Consider the following 23694-nt stretch of genomic DNA (forward strand, 5'->3'; position numbering starts at 1 on the left):
CATTTCTTGGCTATAAATTTTGCATTTCACCAATGAAAGGTAAAGCATTAAATCAACCAATGATCAACCAGTTCTCTGAAGTAGCTCAGAGGTGCATCTCATGAAGCTTCATCTGGATATCTGGGAAATACTGAACAAGTACAATTTCATATCGACAACATCAATAAGCATTTTGAATATCTTGTTTGTGAGCAAATACACAAGGACTATTCAATGGTACTGATATGTTCATTGACATAAATACCACTTTTGAGAGATGAACTAAGGATTTGAGGAGGTACAGGCTTTTGCAGGCAATCCATGGACTGCTATTAATTATTTTAAGAAATGCATTTACTGGTTTGCAAAACTTAAGGATGATTCAAGAAACTACCAAAGTGACTGAGAAAAACTGTAAAATGACATTGAAGGCAGTATGTGCAAAGGGATTTAGTGAATGGATGAACATGATTTCATGAAGTACAATGTTCCTGAATCAACATCCTTTTTGATCATTAAACAATATTACTACAACTAGATTTGAGGAATAAGTTTACAGTTAATGTTAATTTTCAGGATAGCTACCAGCAGTGTGAGGTTTACACAGCCTAAATGTTTGATTGTCGGCTATAGACAATTTATTTATTATCAGAGGAGTTTTCGCAGGAGTTCCATCAGTCGCTAAATAAAAAGAGCATACTTTGTTCTCTTTCTTTATAATCTATTCACACTTTAAATAAAATAGTTTTGTTTGTCATAAATGGAAAGAGTGAATCCAAACTGTTCTGTGGGTCAGTAATTTCCTATTTAGAAAGTGGAGATGGTCAAATAAATGCTGCTCTGCTGCCGCCTACTGATTAAAGTGTTCATCTCATCTTATTCTGTTTAAAGTGTTTGTTTTTCCTGCAGGTGAAGACTATGCAGCGTTTGCTCCTCTTACTGTATTTATATGGGCGGTCAACTGTTTTGCCTGACTTGGGCGAGATTTTTGTATGCTCTCAACGGTAGCAAAAAATGTGCAGTATGACTAGACGACATTTATAGGCTTTATAAAAACTTTAGTGTTGTAGCTCTATTAAATAGTACATTTATGTTAAAACATTTTTAATTTGAATGATTAATTACTTGTTCAGAATAAGAATAGCAGTAGCCTGATCCAAGCAATCACAGGCTAACTAATTTTAGTTTAAAATCCAATATACTCTAAAATGGTTTCTGAATGGTTAATTAATGCTGGATGCAGCATGAGTGAACTCGAGGCATGCAGACTGTTGCTGGCTTGCTGCAGAGCATTAACACATCTGAAACACACTAATATATAATGATAAGACTCAGTTTTTCTGAATTTTTTTAGCCCATTTTATTTTTTTATCTCTGAAGATCGAATAATCAAAATACATGCCATAGACTTTTATTAAAAAGTTACATCTATCATTGGGATACCAATGGTACATTACCAGACATTCAGCATTATAAAAATAAGTGTATCATAGTCCTACATAAAATGTGCCAAAATAAGTCTTGTTTGTAAACTTAGATTGTGGCAGACGTGCAGACGGGCAGACGTTCAGACGTGCAGACGTTCAGACGTGCAGACGTAATCCACACGTTAAACTTTTAACGTGACTCCGCCGTGACGTCTGCATAGATCAACAGCTACACGTTATTGACGTGTCTACGTGACGTGATATTTGCGTGTACGTCTCCATTTGTTTTATATGGAGACGTACACGCACGTATTCACGTGTGTTATCTGTCTTGCTTGTCAGTCTCGTCGCCGAATGGAACATTCCGAGCGCCATAGTTAGCGCATTTACCTGCTAGCTTCAGGCGCGTGTTAGCGTCGTCTCAAAGCGAGAGAGAGTGTGCTAGTCATCATCGCACAACCAAAGCTCAGATCAGAAATAGAACTGGCAATTCTCCCGAGTTCAGGGATCAGAAGATGAAGTGTTGCTCTGATGGGAGTGTGTGTCGTCTGCAACGCATGTCTTCGTTTGGTATTCTGGGATTGTCTTCTAGCTGGTTGAGGAGGAGAACGAGTGTGTGTGTGTGTTTGAACCGGTGTTAAAACCCCAGACCCTTCGGCTCGACTGGAGGATTGATGGGGTTCATGGGAGTCAATAAGCCAATCAGATAAGATATATTATATTATAATAGCCAATATTATTTTATTATTAAATATTTATTCACAGAAAAATAAACTACATTTACAACTTTCTTTCCTCACTGACACACATAATGAAGGCATCATATTATTAGAATATGGTGCAAATGTTTATTTATTTAAGTAATTGTATGTATTATATGTACTATATAGACTCATTACATGCAAAGTGAGATATTTCAAGCCTTTATTTGTTATAATAGTTTACAGATATGAAAACCCCAAATTCAATATTAGAATATTGTGAAAAGGTTTTCATATTTGTAAACTATTATTATTGCGCCCACTTAGGTATATCATGTAAACACAAACTTTTATTTTGGATGCGATTAATCGTGATTAATTGTTTGACGGCCTTAGTAGTGACTATTAATTATGCATAATTACATGTTACTATCCCTCAACAACTCTAATCCTCCCCTAACCCTATAGTAGTAAGTACATGTTGTAGTTAATTAATATTACTCGGTACTTAAATATATGGTCACACTGTAACAATGACACCTTAAAATAAAGTGTAACCCAGGTGTCATTGTTAGTGTGATTTTATATATTTAATACTGAATAATATTAAGCAACTCCATGCACTTATTATAGGGTATAGGATTAGTGTTTGGTTGAGGGTTAGTTGCATGCAATTATGCATACTTTATTGCAACAAGGACACACTCTCAGAAAAATAGCTACAAAAGCTGTCACTGGGGCTGTACCTTTTCAAAAGGTAAACTTTTGTACCCAAAGGCTGCATATTGGTACCTTAGTGGTACACATTAGCACCTAAAATGTACATATTAACACTTAAAATGTTTATATTAGGACCTAAAATGGACATATTAGCTCCTGAAATGGACATATTACCACCTAAAATGGACATATAAACACTTAAAATGGACATATTAGCTCCTGAAATGGACAAACACTTAAAATGGACATATAAACACTTAAAATGGACATATTAGCTCCTGAAATGGACATATAAACACTTAAAATGGACATATAAACACTTAAAATGTACATATTAGTACCTAAAATGTACTTAACACCTAAAATGTACATATTACCACCTAAAATGTACATATTAACACTTAAAATGTTTATATTAGGACCTAAAATGGACATATTAGCTCCTGAAATGGACATATTACCACCTAAAATGGACATATAAACACTTAAAATGGACATATTAGCTCCTGAAATGGACAAACACTTAAAATGGACATATAAACACTTAAAATGGACATATTAGCTCCTGAAATGGACATATAAACACTTAAAATGGACATATAAACACTTAAAATGTACATATTAGTACCTAAAATGTACTTAACACCTAAAATGTACGTATTACCACCTAAAATGTACATATTAACACTTAAAATGTTTATATTAGGACCTAAAATGGACATATTAGCTCCTGAAATGGACATATTACCACCTAAAATGGACATATAAACACTTAAAATGGACATATTAGCTCCTGAAATGGACAAACACTTAAAATGGACATATAAACATTTAAAATGGACATATTAGCTCCTGAAATGGACATATAAACACTTAAAATGGACATATAAACACTTAAAATGTACATATTAGTACCTAAAATGTACTTAACACCTAAAATGTACGTATTACCACCTAAAATGTACATATTAACACTTAAAATGTTTATATTAGGACCTAAAATGGACATATTAGCTCCTGAAATTAACATATTACCACCTAAAATGGACATATAAACACTTAAAATGGACATATTAGCTCCTGAAATGGACATATAAACACTTAAAATGGACATATAAACACTTAAAATGGACATATTAGGACCTAAAATGGACATATTAGCTCCTGAAATTGACATATTACTACCTAAAATTGACATATGGACATATTAGCTCCTGAAATGGACATATTAGCTCCAGAAATGTACATATTAGCAAATAAAATGTACATATTAACACGTAAAATGTACATATTAGGTCCTAAAATGGACATATTAGCTCCTGAAATGGACATATTAGCAAATAAAATGTACATATTAGGACCTAAAATGGACAAAAGTTTGCTTTTTGAAAAGGTACAGCCGCAGTGACAGCTTTTGTACCTTTTTTTCTGAGAGTGCACTGTATAATGGTGTTACCAACATTTTTATATGACTTGTGTGTTTGCTTGGTTTATTGTATTTATATGATATTTGTATTTTTGTATAAATTGATTTTTTTTCCATGATGTTGACATGGCGTTAAATAACTCGAGATAAAGTAAGTGTTTGGTGTGTGTGTCATCCGCTGTCGCGACTGCATTGCCCATCCGCGCATCTCTCGACTCGTTTGATGACGCAGGTGTGTGTGTGTGTTCCCTCATGAATGATGTAAGGGAACGGTTTCTTCAGTTCCTCCAGAGGACGACTCCTCTTGAAATGATCCGATTGGCAGGTTCAGCTCAGAGAATATTGACTTTACTCTATTTTTTCTTCTGTCTGACCTTAAAGCCTGCTACAAACCCTCAAAGCAGCAGCCATAATCTCTGGAAACAGCACATGGAGTCTGCCACGCGTGTGGAAATCAGCTGTGTGTGTGTGTGTGTGCAGTTTTAAAGGTTGTAACTTTGTTTACAGGAAGTCCATCTATAATTAATTCAACTCCACAGTGAAAAGCTTCATATATCTTTACAGCTGGGATGTGGTGAGCTCTGTCGGGTCATTTGGGCTTGACATGTTACTCGCACCCGGAGAGTTGTGTGTAAGATTGCCTCCAGCTCAGTGTTTTATGAATGTTGTGGTAAATGATGGTGGACTTGATCCATGTGGCTTCGGGATGCCGATGGGATTTTGTTCACGTAATGATTTCGGTGGCTTAGCGGTTCCTTTAATGGCTTGAAATAATTGATCTGAAGGTTCTCTGGAATACTCGACTCTGATTGGTTAATCCCAGCGGTCTGAAAAATAAAATATAAGTGTTAATGGAAGTGAATAGGGCTGTCAAAAAATGCGTTACATTTTATTTTAAGTTGATGTAGTGACATTGTGCATAAGCCATTAACTTGAGGGCGGTATAACGATTAATCACAACTAGTCGTTCGCAGAATAAAAGTTTTTGTTTACATCATATGTGTGTGTACTGTGTAAAATAATAAATATTTACATGTTTATATACATTTAAAATAGTTATACATGTATAACATGTAAAATATATACGTTTTAATTTAAATTATAATTTATATTATATATTGTAAATGCTCAATATATAAAATAGATTTTTTTTTTAAATTATACATCCATTTTTATGATGTGTGTGTGTGTGTATATATATATATATATGGACGTATATATCTTGACCAGGACCACACCCCTAAATGCATTGAAGCAGCTGCCATGTGATTTGGTTGGTTAGATAATTGCATTAATGAGAAATTGAACAGGTGTTCTTAATAATCCTAAATAAATAAATAAAATATTTCTTTAAATTTAAATATATATTTAAATATAATATTGATGTATTTGTTTAATATTTAAATTTATTAAATATTGATTAAAGTAAATATAAAATCTATGTTTATATATACACACACACACATTATATTTTATGTTTAATTTAATTAATAATTTTATTTAATTATGAATATAAAGTGTGTATGTATGTATAAATAGAGACATTTAAATATAAATAAATAAATTTCAGCCACCCTGATCTCTAAGATATCAAAAAAGCAATATCGGTCAAACTAATTGTACCTAATTTTCCATGCATGTACATTAATGAAATTGTAATTTAAGAACAATTATTTAAAAAGTGAATTTTCATTTCATTTAAATAAGATGCGATTGATTTGATTTATATTTGCTTATGGCGCCCTCTTGTGGACACAGGAGACAATACAGTACTTTATTCCTGTTACAGTTTTGCCTTTAGAATTTTAATTTTGCTCATATTTAAGAAATAGATTGGAGTTCAGCTTCGACAGCCCTCGACCCGAACGGCATGATTCGCAGAACCCAACAGGAGTGAATGATTTGCGGCTTGCTGTTCTTATCAGCTGAACATGTGACTTCCGACGTGTCGGCTTTAAATGCTTCACCTCGCTGTGTAATTACAGATGGACTAGTGCACTTCTCCTCCTGATATTGGGGATATGAAATGATGTGTCCCTTTTGAGAAACGCCAATGTATCCCATCATGCCTTGGGGCGAGTGAGCTAGTTGAAGATGTTCGGTCTTCTGTAGAGCGCAGTAAACCCGGCGGATTGGTATTCAGAGAGGCTTTACAGACGGCGTAATTAGACAGTGAGTGTATTTGTTCTTCCATTAACCCCGGGTCTTTCTCCATGCGCTCGGCTCTGAGTGGACCAAACTACCGTGAGGATGGAGGAGCAATCTCGCTTTTAGATTGATATCCAATCTGCAGATTGAAGCTTGCAGTGAACATAAGCCTGGTGTTAACATCAATGTCACGCATCACATGATCCCTGTTTTACTAAATCTCGATTACACACAATATGCAAAGATTTGAATATTGTTGTGTTTTTAGAAACATGTCTGATTGGGAAAGTCAATCATGCACGGGTCATTTTCAGACCAATGGCAGGAAAACATCCAAAATACACTTTTTAAAGGAGTAGTTCACTTTAAAAAAAAATAATTCTGATTTACTCACCCCCGTGTCATCCAAGATGTCCATGTCTTTCTTTCCTCAGTCGAAAAGAAATGAAGGTTTTTGATGAAAACATTCCAGGTTTTTCTCCATATAATGGACTTCAATGGGGTCCAAACGGTTCAAGGTCCAAAAGAGAGTTTCAGTGCAGCTTTAAACGACACCAGACGATGAATAAGGGTCTTATCTAGAACCCTCGAGTCATGACTCGAAAAAAGATTTGTTCATTTTGATGAACGAGTTCGAACAGGAGAGTCACGAACAGAGCAAGACGAGTGTTTGAGGTTATAAAACTTAAACTTTTTTATTTATTTATTAAATGGCCGATCGTTTCGCTTGATAAGACCCTTATTCATCGTCTGGAGTCGTTTAAAGCCCTTTGAAGCTGCACTGAAACTCTCATTTGGACCTTGAACCGTTTGGTCCCCATTGAAGTCCATTATATGGAGAAAAACCTGGAATGTTTTCATCAAAAACCTTCATTTCTTTTCGACTGAAGAAAGAAAGACGTGGACATTTTGGATGACACGGGGGCGAGTAAATTATCAGCAAAAGTTTTTTTTTTTTTTGAAGTGAACTACTCCTTTAAGTGTATTATATTTGTTCTATTATAGTGCTGGGCTGTATACCGAATCATACCGAAAACCAGTGTATTTTTGTTACGATGTTAATTTTTAATATTTTCATTAGATTCGTAGCTTTTGAAAACGTGGTGTTTGACATGCGTAGTGAAGTGCTAACAGGTGTGTGTGTGTGCAGTGGTGTACCTGGTTACACTTCACTAATCTTTCAGCAATAAATGCACACACACACACACACACACACACACACACACACACACACACACACACACACACACGTTGTTTCTGCTCCTGCAAAGGCGACACAAAGACATTTCAAATGCCTTTAGGGGAGAGAAATTGCATCAGATATAATTCAGTTTGCACGGATCCACGAGACATGTCCCTGATCATGCAGTGTGTGTGTGTGTGTGTGTGTGCAGGTGGTGTTGAAGATCATCAAGCACTACCAGGAGGAGGGCCAGGGCAGTGAGGTGGTGCAGGGGGTGCTGCTGGGCCTGGTGGTGGAGGACCGGCTGGAGATCACCAACTGCTTCCCCTTCCCTCAACACACCGAAGACGACGTCGAGTTCGATGAAGGTGAGCCGCTTCATCATCGGCACTCTGGGAAACCGAGAGAGAGAAAGGCATTAACTGTGCATTTCAGGGCGAGAGATTGCTTTTCGCCTTTTTTACGATTAATAGAAGTGGCAATAAAATACCTAGTTAATAAATATGGTATATAGTTAGTATATTAAGTAAGTACCAAACCCGGTAGAAAACACTTTATTTTACGGTGTCCTTGTTGCATGTACTCACCGTAGTAATAACAGTAAATTATGCATAATTACATGCAATTAACCCTCAATCAAACCCTAATCCTGTAGTACGTACATGCAGTTAATTATTATTACTCAGTATTTGAGTACATGATCACACTGTAACAATGACACCTTAAATCCTATCTCTATATTAATATTGCTGTTAATTAGGATGTACAGTGTAACTACATCACCTTAAAATAGTGTCATTTGTTTTTTTTATTTTACTTTATCCCAGTTTTATCAGTATGTACATTAAAGAATATGTGCTGAATACATCTTTCCCAGAGAATTTGTAGTTATATTATTTTTTGACTTTAACACCTTTAGAACATTAAACTCGGTTATTTCATTTGAGTGATCTGTTTGTTTTATGTGGTTTTTGATTCCTTGCAATGGATAATAATGTTTGGAAACTCCTGGTCTAGACAATTACATATTGATTTCGTGGAGAGAGAGGTGGAGCGAGAGAGAGAGAGAGAGAGGTAGAGAGAGAGGTGGAGAGAGGATGTAGAGAGAGAGAGAGAGAGAGAGAGGTGGAGAGAGAGGTGTGGAGAGAGAGAGAGAGATGTAGAGTGAGAGGTGGAGAGAGGTGGAGAGAGAGAGGTGGAGCGAGAGTTGGAGTGAGAGAGAGAGAGGTGGAGTGAGAGGTGTGGAGAGAGAGAGACCACTCTCCACTATAGAGACCACTATTACCCCAAAATTAATAATATATTTCCCCAATTTAACACCTGTAATCCGACCCAAAAACTTTGTTTCATTCTTGGCGAAGAAGCCAAATGCTCAAATATAGCTGCAAAATTTGTACCATCCTGCCACATCCTGAGGGACGACCAGAAACCAGCAAACATACACTAAACACACACTCACTCACAGCCTAAGACCTACACACATGTATATAATGTTCAATATTGTTCTTTTTTATGTATATATATATATATATATATATATATATAGATGATTTCTAAATCCATTTTATTTTATTTATTAACCTGTTCATTTTATTATTATTGTTTTATGATATCAGTTTTAATATTTTGTGTACTAAATGTTCCAAATCATTTTCTATGTTGTTTTGACGCTTTGGCAATACAAAATGTATTTTTTGTCATGCCAATAAAGCTTTCTGAATTGAATTGAATTGAATTGAGAGAAAAAAAAAAGTTGAAAAAAATTGAATTGAAATTGGAGAGAGAGAGGTGGAGCGAGAGGTGGAGCGAGAGAGAGAGAGAAAAAAACAAGTTGAAAAAAATTGAATTGAAATTGGAGAGAGAGAGGTGGAGCGAGAGGTGGAGCGAGAGAGAGAGAGAAAAAAACAAGTTGAAAAAAATGTAATTGAAATTGGAGAGAGAGAGGTGGAGAGAGTAAGGTGGAGAGAGAGAGAGGTAGAGAGAGAGGTGGAGCGAGAGGTGGGGAGAGAGAGAGGTGAAGAGAGAGAGAGAGAGAGAGAGAGGTAGAGCGAGAGCAGTGAAAAGGGGAATTGCTTTTCGCTTTTTTTTTTGCTTTATTTTATATTCCCGATTCGTTTTGATTAATAGAAGTTGCATTAAAATATCTGGCCTGTGTGTGGCCGACTCTATTTTATGTGTGTCCACACACCCGAACGAGCTGCGAGCGCTGTTCCTGAATTAATTAATTGCTGTTTTATACATCATTAAATCAAGACAGTGACTAAACGGTGCGCTCTGATCCTCTTAGCCGCGCTCGTATTTTGGAGTCGCGATCACCGAAGCCGCACACGATTCTCACACACTCCCGTCGTAATAAACGAAGCCGTCCGAACCGGAGCTTCTCAAACTGGAGACGACGATGAGGAGATTTACGACGAGGCCACACTTTATTTTAAAGCTACAGTTACACATTACTACATGTTCTTGCTATAGTTAATTGACTATTATCTTTATTTATGTTGCAAAAAAGAGCCTGGTTATAGAGATCACACAAATGTATTACTTTTAAAATCCAAGACGTTGAAATTTACTGATCTGGTTTATGTTCAAACAGCACAAATAATGTATAGAGCAAAAAATAACCCACTCCCTGGTAATATTCAACAACTGTTTTTTAATCGAGAAGGGAGATATAATATTAGGGGTGAGAGCAACTTTAAACAATTATGTGTACGCACAACATTAAAAAGTTTTTGTGTTTGGATATGTGGAGTGAAGTTGTGGAACAGATTAAGTTCAGTACTTAAACTATGCCCAAGTATGACTCGATATCAATATGATATTTGCAAGGTATAGAGAGGATGAAGTTTATTTATATATTTTTCATTTTTTTTCTCTCTTTTTATTATTATTAGTTTTTATTTATTTTCTCTTATGTAATTTTTTTTTGAAGATGTGTATATACACATAGGTAGATATGTATGTTGTTTTTGTTTTTGGTGTGTAGAGACAAATAGATCAAAATATTCGGTCAACCGGTTAATTAGTTGTAATTAGTTGAAGATGGGGTGGGATTGAATAAGCTTATACATGTCCGAAAAGGAGTAGGAAGAAGCATAAAAATGTGATAATTTGACAAATTTGACACATTTTTTTTTAAATTTGGTGTTTTTTTGTTTTTGTTTTTTTCTACATGTTAGAAATAAAAACTTTTCATTCATTCTTTCATAGTAATGACAGTTAGTTGTGCATAATTGCATGCAACTAACCCTAAACATAACTCTATTATGCATAATTGCATGCAACTAACCCTAAACATAACTTTATTATGCATAATTACATGCAACTAACCCTAAACATAACTCTATTATGCATAATTGCATGCAACTAACCCTAAACATAACTCTATTATGCATAATTGCATGCAACTAACCCTAAACATAACTCTATTATGCATAATTACATGCAACTAACCCTAAACATAACTCTATTATGCATAATTGCATGCAACTAACCCTAAACATAACTTTATTATGCATAATTACATGCAACTAACCCTAAACATAACTCTATTATGCATAATTGCATGCAACTAACCCTAAACATAACTTTATTATGCATAATTACATGCAACTAACCCTAAACATAACTCTATTATGCATAATTACATGCAACTAGTAAGTACATGTAGATGATTAATATTATTCAGTATTAAATATATAATTAACACCGTATCGGTGGATCACATGACTCGCTTCTGATCGGCACAATGACACTCACGACTGAATCTCTCGTTCTCTTCCATACACACACTCTCAGCCCGGTCCACCGGTGGTGGTGTAATTATCTCCGGGACCCTTATCGGTTTGGTGTCAGGAGTCATGAAGAGGTCACACACACACACACACACACACACTCTTGGTACTTGTCTGAGTGGATGACCTTGCCGTTAGATGCTGCTTGTTAGCACAGTGGAAGCGTTTGGCTGAGCCGAGCGCTAACAAGCCTGGATATAGCAGCGCGGTGTTGGTCGTCCGAGGATCTCTGCTCAGGGACTCGGCTCTCTCTCTCCGGCCGGCGTATGAAATATCGCTCCAATCAATACACACAGAGATACACTTGCCCTGAAAAGAGCCGGTGCTGTGTTTACCACAGGGATGCACTCTGGGATTTCAGCAGCGAATGGATCAAGTGGACTTGTTGTTTAAGTGCAATACTAATTATGATATTGCAACTAATTATGCGTTTATTCAATTTAATATTGGCAATTCAAATATGGAGATGAACGTTCAAAGGTTTGAATGTTTTGGAAAGTTTCTGGAATTGATCAATAATATTGTGAAATTGTTCGTTTAAAGAGGAAAAGTCAAGTTTATATGATTTACAAGATGGATTTCCACGATAATCAACAATTATAGAAGAATCATGACAAATCATTTGACCATGCGTTTGACTCCCATCTGATGTTCCTTCTTATCGTTGTTGTCTTTTTACCATTGCTTCATTCTGTCATTTCATTCTCGTTTATACACTTGCAAATACAAGCACATTCACACACACACACACTAGAGCCAGACCGATATATCGGCAGGCCGATATTAGGCATTTTCCAAACTATCGGTATCGTCAGTTATAATGGCCGTTAAATGAATATTTCAAAAATAAAATAAAAATGGACGAAACGCACTTTAACCATGTCATGTTGGAGTTGTATATTTTGTCCACCAGAGGGCGCTCTACACCGTTCCTGTTGGCAACACTCGTTTATAACGCGCAACACATTCTAGCTAACCACAAAGCTAGCTAATGCCACTATTATCAGTAGAATTTAATGAGCTTTGTTTATTAATTAATGACGTTTTGTTCCTCATCTTTTCTGTTGCGACAATAAAAGAAACAAGTTTCTTTTTAAAATGCATTATCATTTTATTTTAATTGAAACTCATATATAACTACAAATAACGAACGTTAGGGAAATCTGTTAATGTTTTGTTGTGCGTTCCTGAAAAAAAGAAAATAAAAAATATCGGCCGATACATCGGATTTTAAAATCATTAAATATTTGTATCTGTATCGGCCGGGCTCTAACACACACGCACGTTGTCTAAACGAAAGTACACTGACGCATAGTTTTTGTAAATACTGATTTTGTCCGATGGTGCTGAACTGTCCGTCTGCTCATCGGCTTCATTTATTTATTTTATATTTATTTATTTTATTATTATTTGTTCTGATGGGGTCTATTTATTTTATATTTCAACCAATTAAATTTTCAATCAATATTCAAAAGCAAAATGATATCTGTTTGACCACAAATGCAATGGAATATTTTACATGGCATTTTTACTCCCTTTTTGTTTGAATGAGTGTAAAAATGAGGGTATCTTAAAACTAATTTATGTAAACAGGTCAAATCAATTCTGTATATGGTAGTTTTAAATTGTTTTATGCACATTTTTCACATTGACAAGTTTGAGGTTGACATTTATCCATTTTTTGTATTGATTATTGAATAAAATGTAGAAAACAATTGTTTATTGCACTTTTGAGGTTTATCTAGTTACTATTGATTTATTACAAACATAGCCTATAGTATATAAAATAATAGTATATAAAGTATGTAAAAATAGAAAGTAGAGCCATACCAATATTATCGGCCGATATTAGGCATTTTCCAAACTATCGGTATTGGCAGTTATAATGGCCGATAAATGAATATTTCAAAAATACAATAAAAACGGATGAAACACGCTTAAACCATGTCATGTTGGAGTTGTATAGTTTGTCCACCAGAGGGCACTCTACACCGTTCCTTTTGGCAACACTCGTTGAGTTGGTCACGACACATACATTACTTGAATAACAATTATATCTCTTCTTGGCCTGTTATATTGAAAATGTATGTTTTCCAATTTGCAGTATGACATAATCCATTGCTAAATTATGGCTCATCATAGACTAGCTAACCACAAATCTAGCTAATGCCACTATCATCAGTCTATTCTGTTGTGATAATACAAGAAACAAATTTCTTTTTAAAATGTATTACCATATTATTTTAGTTAAAACTCACAAATAACTACAAATAACTAATGTTAGGGAAATCTGTTAATGTTTTGTTGTGCGTTTCTGAAAAAAAAAATTAAAAATAAAAATATCGGCCGATATATCGGATTTTAAAACCAACAAATATTTGTATCAGTATCGGCCTTCAAAGTCCTTTATCGGTCGGGCTCTAATAGAAAGATGACTCTGGTCATAAAGGGTTAATCTCATCGCTGTTGTAGACTTTGATTGACGCGCTGTGACATGATTGGGAGGCGGGGCCTTACACAGCTTGTGTAGTGTGTGTTCAGGGATGTAAAGTTGCCTGGTTTGGACGTGCGCCGCCTGTTAAGCTCCGTCAGTCGCATCTCATCAGTCATTCATCAAGCACACGGTGTGTTTTCCTGCATGAGGAGTAATGGGATTGGATAAGTGGAGCTTAAAGTGCCACCAAAGTTTCTAATGCCGCCGCCTGATTTTCTGTTGGTTATTCCCTGAAGTTTAACAAATGACATTATTTGGTTTCCTTTGTGTTGTGGTCGTCTTAAAATGAAAGAGACGCTGAAAGGTTTTTGTGTGTGGAAATATTTACCTTTCTTACCGCACTGTGTGAAGTTATCTACCTCATAAATAAGTGTTTATTTGCATTTCACTTTTTCTCCAGCTAATCTAATTTTCTACCTTTTTTTTCCGTTCTGTCATTTGGATGAATGAAGAGCTGTAATGTATTCCACCACAGAATACATTTTAAAAGAGAATTAAAACCTTTTTCTCAGTATTGAGTTTATATCTCACTATATTCAGACTTTTTATCTCTCAATTGCGAGTTTATCTTGCAATTTTGACTTTATTTCTCAGTATTGTGAGTTTATATCTTGCTATTTTGACTGTATTTCTCAGTATTGTGAGTTTATATCTTGCAATTCTGACTGTATTTCTCAGTATTGAGTTTATATCTCACTATATTCAGATTTTTTATCTCTCAATTGCGAGTTTATTTTGCAATTCTGACTTTTTTAATTGAGTTTATATCTCACTATATTCAGACTTTTTATCTCTCAATTGCGAGTTTATCTTGCAATTCTGACTGTATTTCTCATTTTTAAGTTTATATCTCACTATTATCAGACTTTTTATCTCTCAATTGCGAGTTTATCTTGCAATTCTGACTGTGTTTCTCAGTATTGAGTTTATATCTCATTCAGACTTATCTCTCAATTGTGAGTTTATCTTGCAATTCTGACCGTGTTTCTCAGTATTGTGAGTTTATATCTCACAATTGTCAGAATTGAAGATGAAAAAGAAAGTCAGAATTGCGAGATGAAAGTCGCAATTATCTGTTTTTTTTATTCTGTTGTGAACAAGCTTCCATTGTAATGCAAAATCTAATTTCATTTTCTGCAGTTTTACATATTGTAGTGTTGACATTATTTGTCAAGCTTGTACATTCAAACCTGTTGTTGTGATCAAAATGATCAAACATTCATTTATTAGACTATCAAGAAGTGTGACCCAGTATTGACTCCTTCTACTAACCCGTACTCAGTGACCGCTTCATTTGAACAACCATTTTAGCACAGCTAATTTTGACATTTTCTTAATTGGTAGAGAGTATTAAAACTATTTAGACCCAAATTTGTATTACCTCTGAATATAAAAAATTCAACACCACCTTTGTTATCGGGCAATAACCTTTTTTAAAGTGGCAGTTCAGACATTTATAATGTTTTTTAAAGATTTTATTTCAAATAAATGCTGTTCTTTTGAACTTTCTATTCATCAAAGATTCCAGACAAAGCAATGAATCATGATTATAAATATGAAGTAGAACAGTTTTCAACGCTTATGATCATCATAAATGTGTCTTGAGCATCATAATCATATTTGAGTGATTTCTGAAGGATCACGTGACACTGAAGACTGAAGTAAATTCAGCTCTGATTACAGGAATAAATTGCACTTCACTATATATTCACAACAGATATTTTACATTTTATAATAATTCAGAATTTGTCTATTTTTTAAACTGGATTTTTCTATTTCCAAACTTTTAAACGGGAGTGTAGATGATTTCCACTTCCTAATGGTGGACGAGCATCTTTTTCTGAAGTGTAAGCTCCACATTTCTCAGACTTTACGTCTTCCCAGGGTTTAGTTCCCTGTCCGTCTGAGGGTCTGAGAGAGTGGGTTGATTACACACAGGAGCTCATCGTGAGCGCCGGAAGAAAAGATGCAGTTTGCTTGATTACTGGGTGAATATCTGCACGCATCAATGAAATCAGTGACCCTGAACCTGATTCAAGCTTCCAGGGATCCTCAGGTTCACTCATGCGGAGCGAGGTACAGATGAAACGGGGCGTCACGATGAGCTTCAGGTGTTCGCTGTTATCGATTACACTGACCCTACAGGGACAGGCACTGCCAGTCATGTGCGCTTCTCTAGATTAGCCCACAATGTGGCCCTTAGATAAGCTTATCTAACCCTCTGCATTGAATAAAACACACTTTCCATTTGGCGTGTGCTGTTCACATGTAGGTGTTTTCAAATCAACTGGTGGGTTTTAAAATGGAGGATCACACAATTTTAGCAGTCGTATTGTTTAACTACTTTAAGGCTGCGTATACGTTAATCCCATTAACGTAAAAAAAAAAGTAAAAAAAAAAACGTTAAAAAAAAACGTTTTTTTTTTTATGGTAAAAAAAAAAAAGATGGCCGACGCCCTTCGCTCTCTTCCATTGGTCAGAAGTGAAGTGGCGAAATTACAAACAAGAAATACACATTGGGGTCGAAAGCTTCTCAACCACTCTGTGCGCATGATTCACAGTCTTAAAACACGGCACAATCCATTTTATACCGTTTTAATGGTGTATATAGGACCAGGAAATAGGCTATGATGAAATGTTGAATTATTAAATCCATGCTCACCATGGTATGACACTTTTAAGTGGCATTAATTTTCAATAATTCAGCAGTTATATTTTTACGATTATTTTAAGACATTAAAATAATCTTAAGACATTTTTTTTTATTCTCTTTCTTTCTTGGGAGTTCAAGCTGCCGTTTCCATTCTGAAAGAGAGTCATTAAGTTAAAGTCCCCCTGTAGTCAATCATTTTATCACTTAAAGAGCGTATTGCAGGTTAGAGAGCCAACGAGTCAATGAATAGAAAAATAATGTTGGAACTCGATTTTCTTTAAAGAATAATTATAAATGCGCTGCAGAAGCTTCTGGAGTCGTTTTTGTGAGAATTTTAACTTCCGTGTCTGAAAATGGGCTTGACGGGTGGGATTAATCATCAAAATTATAACAAATAAAGGCTTGGAATAGCTCACTTTGCATGTAATTAGTTTATATAATATATTAGTTTTACCTTTTAAGTTGAATTACTGAACTTTTGCACGATATTCTATTTTTTCTATTCGATATCGGGTGGGATTAGTCATTAAAATTATAACAAATAAAGGCTTGAAATAGCTCACTTTGCATGTAATGAGTCTAGATATAATATATTAGTTTTACATTTTAAGTTGAATTACTAAACTTTTACACGATATTCTATTTTATTCTATTCAGAGTTTCACCTGTATATTCCTTTGTGTTTGGATTTGTAAGAGATATTTGCGGATCCTCAGTTGAACCTTGACTGTAACGCGCACCTTAAGGGAAAGTTAATCAGTGAGGAATCACGATCCATTTCCCGTTTGGGTTCTCCGGGGACGTGGCCCGCCATCCTGACCCTGGCACTGTTCCCATCTTCTACTTAAATGACCTGATTTATTAATGGTTCCTGACGCCACCGCTGGATGTGTCCTGTCCAGGGTTTTAGTGGATTGCTCTGCACCTCTCTCAAAGCGTAATTAATCACGAGTGCTGGAAGATCGGTGACGAGCAGGCGCGCATCTTCCGGGAATCACGGCGTTGCGACTCCAGAGGCGGGTGAAGGGAAGCGTTCGCATGCATGACGTCGCTCTGCACAGACAGCAAAACTTAAGCTTTATTTTATTTTATTAACTATATTTACAGACTCAATGTCCATTGGAGAGAAAACAAACATCAACCTACACAATTACATACAATACAAAACATTTAAAAAAGACATATGCCACACTACTTTCTCGAAGATAGCTTTAGACATAATGACTTTAGACGTAGAAGACTTTTGACGTGGTCTACTTTAGGCGTTGACGACGACTTTAGGCATGGGTGACTTTAGGCGTGGACGATGACTAGGCGACGGCGTGGATGACTTTAGGCGTGAATGATGACTTTAGACGTGGACGACTATTTTAGACGTGAATGATGACTTTATGCGTGGACGACTTTAGACGTGGACGATGACTTTAGGCGTGGACGATGACTAGGCGTGGACGATGACTTTAGGCGTGGACGATGACTAGGCGTGGACGACTTTAGGCGTGAATGATGACTTTAGACGTGGACGATGACTAGGCGTGGACGATGACTTTAGGCGTGAATGATGACTTTAGGCGTGGACGACTTTAGGCGTGAATGATGACTTTAGGCGTGGACGACTTTAGACGTGGACGATGACTTTAGGCGTGGACGATGACTAGGCGTGGACGATGACTTTAGACGTGGACGATGACTAGGCGTGGACGACTTTAGGCGTGAATGATGACTTTAGACGTGGACGATGACTAGGCGTGGACGACTTTAGACGTGGACGATGACTTTAGGCGTGGACGATGACTAGGCGTGGACGATGACTTTAGACGTGGACGATGACTAGGCGTGGACGACTTTAGGCGTGAATGATGACTTTAGACGTGGACGATGACTAGGCGTGGACGACTTTAGGCGTGAATGATGACTTTAGGCGTGGACGACTTTAGGCGTGAATGATGACTTTAGGCGTGGACGACTTTAGGCGTGAATGATGACTTTAGACGTGGACAACTTTAGACGTGGACGATGACTTTAGGCGTGGATGATGACTTAAGGCGTGGGCGACTTTAGACGCGGACGATGACTTTAGGCGTTGACGACTTAAGGCGTGGGCGACTTTAGGCGTGGACGATGACTTTGCACGCGGACGACTTTAGGCGTGGACGACTTAAGGCGTTGACGATGACTTTAGGCGTTGACGATGACTTTAGGCGTTGACGACTTAAGGCGTGGGCGACTTCAGGCATGGACGATGACTTTGCACGCGGACGACTTTAGGCGTGGACGATGACTGTGCGTGGCCCACTTTAGGTGTGGATGACATTAGGCGTAGATGACTTTAAACGTAGATGACTTTAGGCGTGGACGATGACTTTGCGCGTTGCAGACTTTAGGTGTGGACGACTTTAGGCCCTCATTCAATATTCAATTTCTCTCAGAATATACTGAAGTCGATCGCATTTTCCAGTTAACTTGGACTTTAAAAATACTTTCCCAAATGATTTTATAAGCCATTGCAATTCGTGCATTTTGAACTTTATAATGTGTTTGGGAAAGTTTAGCACAAGTTTTTTTTTTATATGAATTAAAATACAGGAAATAAAGTTTAAGGTTGTTTCCTCTTCATGTTCAATAATTATTTAGGAAGTAATGTATTTACTCTACTATTCATTTTCGTGAACTGACAAGAAACTGTTATAGAGTTTGATTTAATGATAAGTTTAGAACAGCTAAATAGCATTTATGCAAGAAGAATAGTCATTTGTGTGGAATCCAGATGCAAGTATAAACCGAAGAACCACCAAATAAGTTTAGGAAATTTAGCATTGAATAATGTTGAGATGTTAACATTAGCATTTCACTGCTTTCTTCCGTTGGATCGTTGCAGACTGAGAGATTGGTTGTAAACAGTGGTTGAGGAGGTTGTGACAGGCGGAGTATTTCCCGTATTAGCGTTCCAGCTGAACAGCAGCCGGGCGATTGAAGTTGCACTTTGCCAACACGTCGACAGAATTAAACGCCATCTGTCAAATTACGAAAGGTTGTGAACTGACATGTCACAATCGTATCACGTTGGATAATTAATCTACAGACTTGATTTGCATTTCCAGAAGGAAATGGCAGCGCTTGTAAGAGTAAGTTTAAAGGGCTTTAGTTCTGAATAAATCAATCCTGCTGGTTATTGGGAGATTTTAAAACTTAATTTGAAATTTAATATTGATATAGTAAAATCTCTGAATGTCAACTAACTCTCATTAGAGTATTAGTAGACTTTTAGCTTTAGGCTAGTAGAATAAATTGACATGTAATTTAAGTTACTTATAGTTGGTAAATTTATTTATTTATTTTATTTTTAACCAACAGCAAAAATAAATTAAACCAGGGTATCTGGAATGGCTCGGATGATTCATTTTTGGTAACTTTTTGTGGTTATTACATCAGGTATAAAGAACTAAATTGTATTTTACATTTATTCCACTATAGCATATTTATAGGTAGTAAAGAACAATTATTGTATAAATTACCTTTAGCCATTTTACTGTCAACCCCCTTTTTGAGAATAATCATAAATGCAATTTCCAAACTTGTATTTCAAGAATGCTTTGGAAAAATAAGTTTGGTCTTTTTTTTAAGACAAAGTAAAAGCACTAAAGAAAGTTAAAGTTTGAAAAAAGTAAAAATTTACTCTAAATAAAAAGTTTCTTTAAAATGACTATAAAATCAAAGCCATATTCCAAATTTGATATTACAAACATCAAGTTCCCATGAGATTCAAGGCATAATACTAAAAATAGCCACTGAGCGACACACTATGCTTTCTCCTGTCGACTTAATAAATTTATTCAAATATCACTTCTATTACAAAATATGGAACCTAGAGACTCAGACCTTTCCGACGATATGTGATTCGTCAAGGTTTTGATTAAAAAGTAGTTTAAGTAATATGAAACCTGACACTGCCCAATAAGGGAGGAGCCTTCTAAATTAATTTATAGTACGATTTTCTAAGGTAACGTACGCAACATCCAACTTCAAAACGTGTTTTGAGTTTGTAAGCTTTCGAATTATACATAATTTATGATAATTACTACATATTGCACGAAAAAAGGCAATTAAAACGAGCGCTAACGGCACGGGGACAGTTAAGGGGTTAGATTTGGTAAAAATGTGGAATTTCATGAATGTTAACAAACATTTTTAATTGTTTTAAGGATCAAACCTGTCATTCAAGTCATTTCAGATTGGTCTTCGTATTTTCCTTTTGTGAAGACGCCAAACATAAAAATGCTAATATGAGCATGTTAAGCAGTGACGGTAGCGCTAGTGTTATAATCTGCTTCTCCGGAGGGCCATACTTCATCCAGCCGCTGCCATAAGCCACCGCTGCGTAAAACTGTTATTGTGTTTCGCCTCCCAAGAGGAATCCCCCTTAATTGACTGCTTGAAATATGAAGTTCATGGGGAACCATGTGGTTTATTGTTGCATTTGTTCTTTTCGAGAGTCTAGAGAAGAGATAGTCCAGGCAGCTCTTAAAGTGACAGTAGCCTAATAAAACTCACTCGTTTTTTTTGACTGAATTACTTTTGTACCTTTTTGTAATGTCTATTTCATTTATAAAGCACGTTGTTATTTTACATTTGATCACAGTTTCTGAACCTGAATGCCTGATAGTCTTAAAACACCGTTTATTTTAATCGCATCTTTGTTCAGTTAATTTTTTTTAGTGTTTATTGTCCTTAATAATGCTTGACATTTACATTAGTCACATGCTTACATTACATTAAAACCACAGGCAAAAGTTTCTTGTTAGTGTTGATTTTTTTCTTCGTGATATTCAGCTACAATTAAGTTTTGCAATAAGACTAAATGTGAACATCCAAGTTTTGGAATCTGAATCGTTAAAATTCGAACCTTATTTGCAGATGTGCACAAGCAAGCATGGCGTTTGCAAACAGCAAACTCCTATTTTCCTTCTTCCTAGGCTAGTTGTGTGAAATGTGAAGGGAATGTCACCGTGACACGCCGGCGCACGTGTTTTCTTGCCGTCTTATTGACAGATGCATGTGTGCCAACATATCGAGCTCCCACGTCTCGCCCGTCGCCGGCCAGCTCATTTTCTCCTCGCGAGCGGCTGCATAATAGGATCTGAGGCGCGCTTTGTTCTGTTCCACCGGGCATCGCAGATTAGCTGCAATTAATCTTAGTTAAGAGAGCCCTGTGTGTGCCTGACACCCTTATACGCAGCGCTGCGGAAAAGCAGAAGGGAAAATAAACATCAGGCCGGTTTATACAAGTCAATATCTTGTGCCTCTAATGGGACAAGATTCGACCAAAGCAACCCTTCATTTGACAAATACATCCCATCATTCAAGCTGTTGTGCTGCTTCGCCCCTCCTTTTGCTCCTCGCACCTCGTTATTCCCGTGGGATTCTCCTCACCGGCTCGCTCGCTTTCTGAGGTTTTCCAAGCCGCCTTGCTGGCGTCTCAATGAAGAATGTGCTTTATAAACTTTCCCACCGGCTGTTGGATCCGTTCCACCATCATTTCTCGGGTCTTAGTTAAAGATGCGCAGTAAAGATTCTACTAATTGGTTTTTGGGCTTGTTGTGGGCTCATCTAACCCTGAATGGACATGGGAATTAATAAAATACACCTTTTTTGTTTGACTAGACAGGACAAAGCACAATGAAACCAATCGGATTGAAGTTAGTCGATCATTTTATCCCTTTAAGACTCATCTTTGATCATTAAAAAGACATTTAAATGTTTTTTCCGCAATTCGTCATGACTCAAAATGTCTTCAATGTAACCCGACACCCTTGCCTCATTTAGTATGCGCGGTTCTATGAATATGCAAATGAGCCCCGCCTCCACTCCACTGGTTGACGATCACACGTTGATCTGATTGGTTACAAGCAGTGTTGGGTAAGTTACTCTAAAAAAGTAATTAATTACTAGTTACTAATTACCTCTTCAACAGTGTAATTAGATTACTAATTACTCTCTCTAAAAAGTATTTAATTACTTTTAATTACTTTCAAAATCCCATATCAATCTCAACCAGCTGAATAATACAAGGATAGACATGAATCTGTTTTAATTCTTTCAAATAAATACTATAAAATTGCATGAATTATCCTTAAACTGACCAAGGTGGAGAAGGTTACATTATAAAAACATACTTTTTAGCATCAGACAATACATTTTGATGTTAAACCCACGATTTTTTTGTGTCTGATCTCATGACATTTCACACTTTTTTTCATACATATTTTACAATGAATTTGTACGAGTGCGGTCGTACGATTTAGACACCTCATAAAATGCATATGAATCGCTGTGAGATCGGATTGATACACAGTATTTAACTCAATTACATCAGAAGTAACTGTAATTAAATTACAGATAAATTAAGAGTAATCCCTTACTTTACATTTTCAAGAGAAGAGTAATTAAATTTTACTTAGTAATTAGTTACACCCAACACTGGTTACAAGGTCGTTTGTGACGTCAGAAACACACCGGCTGTCTTTGATTCACTGCAGTTTTAAGCAGAAAATACTCGACTTATGAATTTACACACGGTTTGTCTTATTAAAAACACCACATGGACTCGTAAACAGCATTAAAACCTTTAATTTCACCACAGCGGGACTTTAATACTAATTCTTTATTGATTTAAAAAGGCTTGTGTTGTGGGATTTAAAAACTGTGGTGATTAAAGTGAGAATGCCTTTTTAATAGCGTGTATTTGAATGCAGTTTGTATAAATAAAGTAGAATTAAAATGAACATGACCCTAGTTTGGACTAGAAAAGCAATGTTGTTGCCTTTGAAAGTTTTAAAGGCCAGATATACAAGTTTAAAATGTCATCATTTAATAAGTTGGCTTGGATGGGAAAACGCTTTTTCACAGAATGCATTACCTGAGTTGAAGTTCAGTAAATTCATTTTCCAGTGCATTCGGTTTCTGATTTAACTTTCTGTCACCAAATTCAATTCAATATCACACTGATGAATTGAGCAAGAGCCGGTTCTTCAATCCTGAATCGTGCACAACCGAATATTTTGCCGTCTAAATACTTGACGCCGAAGCCTGTGTCATTTGCATTAAATTAAATATGGCGTTTACCCTGACTAATGGCGGAGTGTGAGGTAATGCTGTTGGCCGGCTGTCTG

At 36.2% G+C, this 23694-nt stretch overlaps 1 protein-coding gene and 1 long non-coding RNA gene across 3 annotated transcripts in view; both read left to right on the top strand.

Annotated features, from left to right (window-relative positions):
- Positions 1 to 23694, top strand: part of LOC148977080 (uncharacterized) — a 301169-nt gene that overhangs the window by 183793 nt on the left and 93682 nt on the right. The gene's annotated exons all lie outside the window — the stretch shown is intronic.
- Positions 1 to 23694, top strand: part of eif3ha (eukaryotic translation initiation factor 3, subunit H, a) — a 75745-nt gene that overhangs the window by 6274 nt on the left and 45777 nt on the right. Inside the window, exon 2 of the mRNA XM_039688755.2 lies at positions 7796 to 7952. Coding sequence (XP_039544689.1) covers positions 7796 to 7952 — 157 coding nt within the window. The remainder of the gene's footprint in view (positions 1 to 7795; positions 7953 to 23694) is intronic.

This window comes from Pimephales promelas, chromosome 12 (genome assembly GCF_988280905.1).
Source record: "Pimephales promelas chromosome 12, fPimPro1.hap1.1, whole genome shotgun sequence".
NCBI lineage: Eukaryota > Metazoa > Chordata > Actinopteri > Cypriniformes > Leuciscidae > Pimephales > Pimephales promelas.